Source organism: Episyrphus balteatus, chromosome X, assembly GCF_945859705.1.
Source record: "Episyrphus balteatus chromosome X, idEpiBalt1.1, whole genome shotgun sequence".
Lineage (NCBI taxonomy): Eukaryota > Metazoa > Arthropoda > Insecta > Diptera > Syrphidae > Episyrphus > Episyrphus balteatus.
In genome coordinates, this window is record NC_079138.1 from 5,911,208 (window position 1) to 5,915,308 (window position 4,101).

General features: G+C 26.8%; 1 protein-coding gene across 1 annotated transcript; it reads left to right on the top strand.

Moving 5' to 3' along the window:
• The first annotated feature begins 1,900 nt into the window (after positions 1-1,900).
• LOC129920524 (uncharacterized) lies at positions 1,901-3,361 on the top strand. The gene is made up of 5 exons (XM_056001819.1): positions 1,901-1,963; positions 2,029-2,102; positions 2,216-2,414; positions 2,793-2,903; positions 2,980-3,361. The coding sequence occupies exons 1-5, from the start codon at positions 1,901-1,903 to the stop codon at positions 3,322-3,324; spliced, it is 792 nt and encodes a 263-aa protein (XP_055857794.1). The 3' UTR covers positions 3,325-3,361.
• The last annotated feature ends 740 nt before the right edge of the window (positions 3,362-4,101 follow it).

Below are 4,101 nucleotides of genomic sequence, written 5' to 3' on the forward strand. Positions count from 1 at the left end.
TTATATTTTTGAAGTAAGTATAACGAGTAACCTAACCAGCCATATAATTCTATTCCATTACACTTCAAAAGCAAAACTGTAATTTTTGATTTAACAAATAGGAAATTCAGTATATTTTGTATTTCTACCCTGGTTTTGAAATAATCTTAGACAACCTGTATCGACAAATTTTTACATTTTACTTACTTCTTCTTAATCAGTGTTTTATTTATTTATTTTTTTTCACCAAAACCCTAACTTGTGTAATAGTGGTTAAAACTCTCTTAGAGAAAAAAATACTAAAATGTTTCTAATAAAGCAATGACGGGCAGCTTAGTTTGAAAGTAATGTCTTCATTTATAAGGCCCGTGTAGACATGAAAGCAGTGTGAAATCAAACGATATTTCGGGACACTATGGCGTATGTGTAATATTTTTTTCTAAAAACATAATTTTACACTATATTTGATCCCTTCCCCCGAACCGTTTGTTGCACTGCGTCGCACTATTTACAATACCCTATTAATATTACATCACGAAAGCTAGACTTCATCCCCTCACTACCAGTATTTGCAAAAATTTTTTTGTGTTTAAAGACGTTTTTGGATTAAAAGAGAGAGTTAAAATTTGCCAAAATAGTTTTAAGACTCATTATATACAGTTTTCACAAAAAGTTGTGGTCGGGGAAAATTACTCCAACATAATGTTACTGTTTCAATGCGTTCCTCAGGATTCAATCCTTGGTCTCATTCTCTGCATTTATATAAATGCCTTTCTATCTATCTGCAATTATGTTGTATCAATTCACCTTTATGATGACAATGTCGATTGTCCAACAATATTATTCAAAACTCTTTTTGAAATTAGATTTGAATGTAGATTTATCATCAATTAAATGAATAGGCTTTTTTGACACGAACTCAATACACTGAGGGAAAAAACAAATTGCAGTTGAAACGTCGTTGTTTCAATGATGAACTACTTTGATTTATGTGACTTTAAGATACGAAACTATCAAAAATTAACTTTTTTTCCACGTTGATTTTAAAATCTTCATCTTCAACGCAAAATCATTCCGAATAATAGTTAAATCAATGCGGGTTTCATTCATTTCACGTTGTTTTATGGTGTCTTTTCCCTCAGTGTACTTGCCTTCTAAAGCATGTTTTGCATTCTTAATAAACCGAATGGATGTCCGGCTCCAAACAAATGTAAAGTGACAAATCAAACCGGTCACTATGGCGTATACGTGATATTTTTTTCTGTTGACAGTTAATATACAAAAAATAGACTTTTGTTACTTTGAGTTTTACCTTCGATCTTGTTTTTGGATCAAAGATAAGAAAACAGTTCTTTTACTTGCAAAAATTGGAAAAAAATAAATGAATAAAATGAATGAAAAAATAAATAAATAAATATCCATGTTTTTCCAATGTTACGCTGACTGTAGATCTGAAAATCTAAATAAAACATTTTTAATGAACTGTCACTGAATGGCTTTGTTACACCTGGTTAAGTATATTTGTATGGGCTAGTTTTTAAATTTCATAATGCAGCAGACACTATTCGAGTAATTAAATAATCGGATGCATTTAACACAACTTCTGACCATTATCATATTTTCTATTAGCAGTCACACATAGCATACACCATAACTCATTTTAAACAGAAAACGGAAGCATGCAATTATTATTTTCGCATTTATCCATTATTCATGTTCACTCAATGTGTTTGAATTGTGATGGCAAACAAAATTCTACATGCCCTAATTCTGGTCCACTTTTGTGGTCAGTCATTCGAAAATATTTAGGTAATACATAATGCTTTCAAACACAAGAGTGTCATTCACACTTGAAATTTCAAATCATAGCATCTATTATAAGTTTTAGGCTGCGCGCAGACATTTTAGGTGTAACTTCAACATGCAGTTACAATCACGGTTATTTTTATTACTAGTCATTTTTGGTTCTTCTTATGTCTCCTTGGTAAGAACGAAAAAAAAAAAAAACAAAATTAAAATTCTTAAAATAATTTTTTAAACTTTTTATAGAGTAATCAGTCGAAACTTTTTGGAGGTCTTGGAGTTTGGAATAAGATAAGTGATACTCAATGCGTGGTACAAAAGTTCGTATCTTTATTTAATTTTTTTTAAAGAATATGATCGCTTCCGTTATTTTTTGTCATATTTCGAAAAATTAGGATCAAATTCAACGCAATCTTGATCTTTTTTTTTTTAGTGTAAAACTGTTATCATTATTGAATTTACTTTGCAATACGACACAAACAACTTCCACACAAATGCGGGATGCTTGCTATGGATGCTTTTTTCGAGCTGGAAGTATTATAAATGGACCTACACAATTAACATCATTAAACGAATGTGCAAAGCTTTATTTATTAAATACAGATTATGCAGAATGTGCAAGGAATTTACAGGTATGTATTTAAAAAATACAAAAAAATACAAAAATTTTAAGTTCCAATCCTTATGAACCCTTTGATTACATTTTTATGATGGGCTGTATTATGATGAGTTGTCCTATGATGTGCTGTGATATGTTTATCTGGTTTTTCGGATTTATTTTTACCTTTTTGAATATTTTCTTAAAAGTCAAGTTACTAGATTTTCTAAAAGTGTTCCTTAAAAATGAATATGTGGTAAAGGTATGTTTGTAGTCCATTTTAACGAGTTGAAAAGCCCTATATTGATAAGACAGTAAAAAGAATGTTTTAGGTCTTTGATATAATTTATTTTTTTTTTTTTTACGTGAACTTTTTATTAACTACGATTCTGTTTTCTTTTTATTTTAACAGTCAATTGTAGATGGTGTTCGTGCAACAGCTGACGCAAATGCACCGGGATACTGTTATACAGGTTATTGTGAATTTGTTCGGTGTATTCGACGCATTAATTCTCGTAAATTGGTAATAATGTGAATTTAGTTTTATTCTCTCCGATTAAAAAAATTCTCAATTTTTTTTTGTTTTTTTTGTTTAACAGATTGCAACATGCTACAGAGAAGCGCTTGGCAATCGTGAAATTGGAACTGGTGATGCAGATCGTATAAACTTTTACACCAATGTTACATCATGTATATTGGCTAAAGCACGTTGCAGTCAATATAATCCAATTTCAGGAGAAATACAAAACCAACCATATTTAAAAGGATACACAAATAATTGGGCCACTGGCTTGAATACAATTAACTTGTTTAATTCTTTACAATTTTCGGATGCTGGAGAATTGAGGATTGTTACATTTCCAACAGCGACAACTGTTGGTGATCTATTTTGTGCAAGGACACCATCTTTGCAACAATCTGGATTTGGGTCGTTTGTTTGCTAGTTTAGTTCTAACGTATTTTTTGTATATTTTGATAAAAAAAGTAATATAAAATTAAAAAAAAAGCTGAGTATTTTAGTTTTGTTCGGCCCGAAAACTTCAACTTTGACGAAAACGTCTATAGCCACTTAGAGCTTAAAAAAAATAACTACTGACTGAAACCTTATGCACCATAGTACTAAATATGAATTTTTGAATTGCCAAACGAACTAGGCTAGTTTTCGCCTCTACTTTACTCCAACTTCTGTTTTGTGTTAGTGTTTTGCGGACCATTCAATGATTATTTTTATTTTTATTTGTATTTTTATTTTTATTTTTATTTTTATTTTTATTTTTATTTTTATTTTTATTTTTATTTTTATTTTTATTTTTATTTTTATTTTTATTTTTATTTTTATTTTTATTTTTATTTTTATTTTTATTTTTATTTTAATTTTTATTTTTATTTTTATTTTTATTTTTATTTTTATTTTTATTTTTATTTTTATTTTTATTTTTATTTTTATTTTTATTTTTATTTTTATTTTTATTTTTATTTTTATTTTTATTTTTATTTTTATTTTTATTTTTATTTTTATTTTTATTTTTATTTTTATTTTTATTTTTATTTTTATTTTTATTTTTATTTTTATTTTTATTTTTATTTTTATTTTTATTTTTATTTTTATTTTTATTTTTATTTTTATTTTTATTTTTATTTTTATTTTTATTTTTATTTTTATTTTTATTTTTATTTATATTTATATTTATATTTTTATTTTTATTTTTATTTTTATTTTT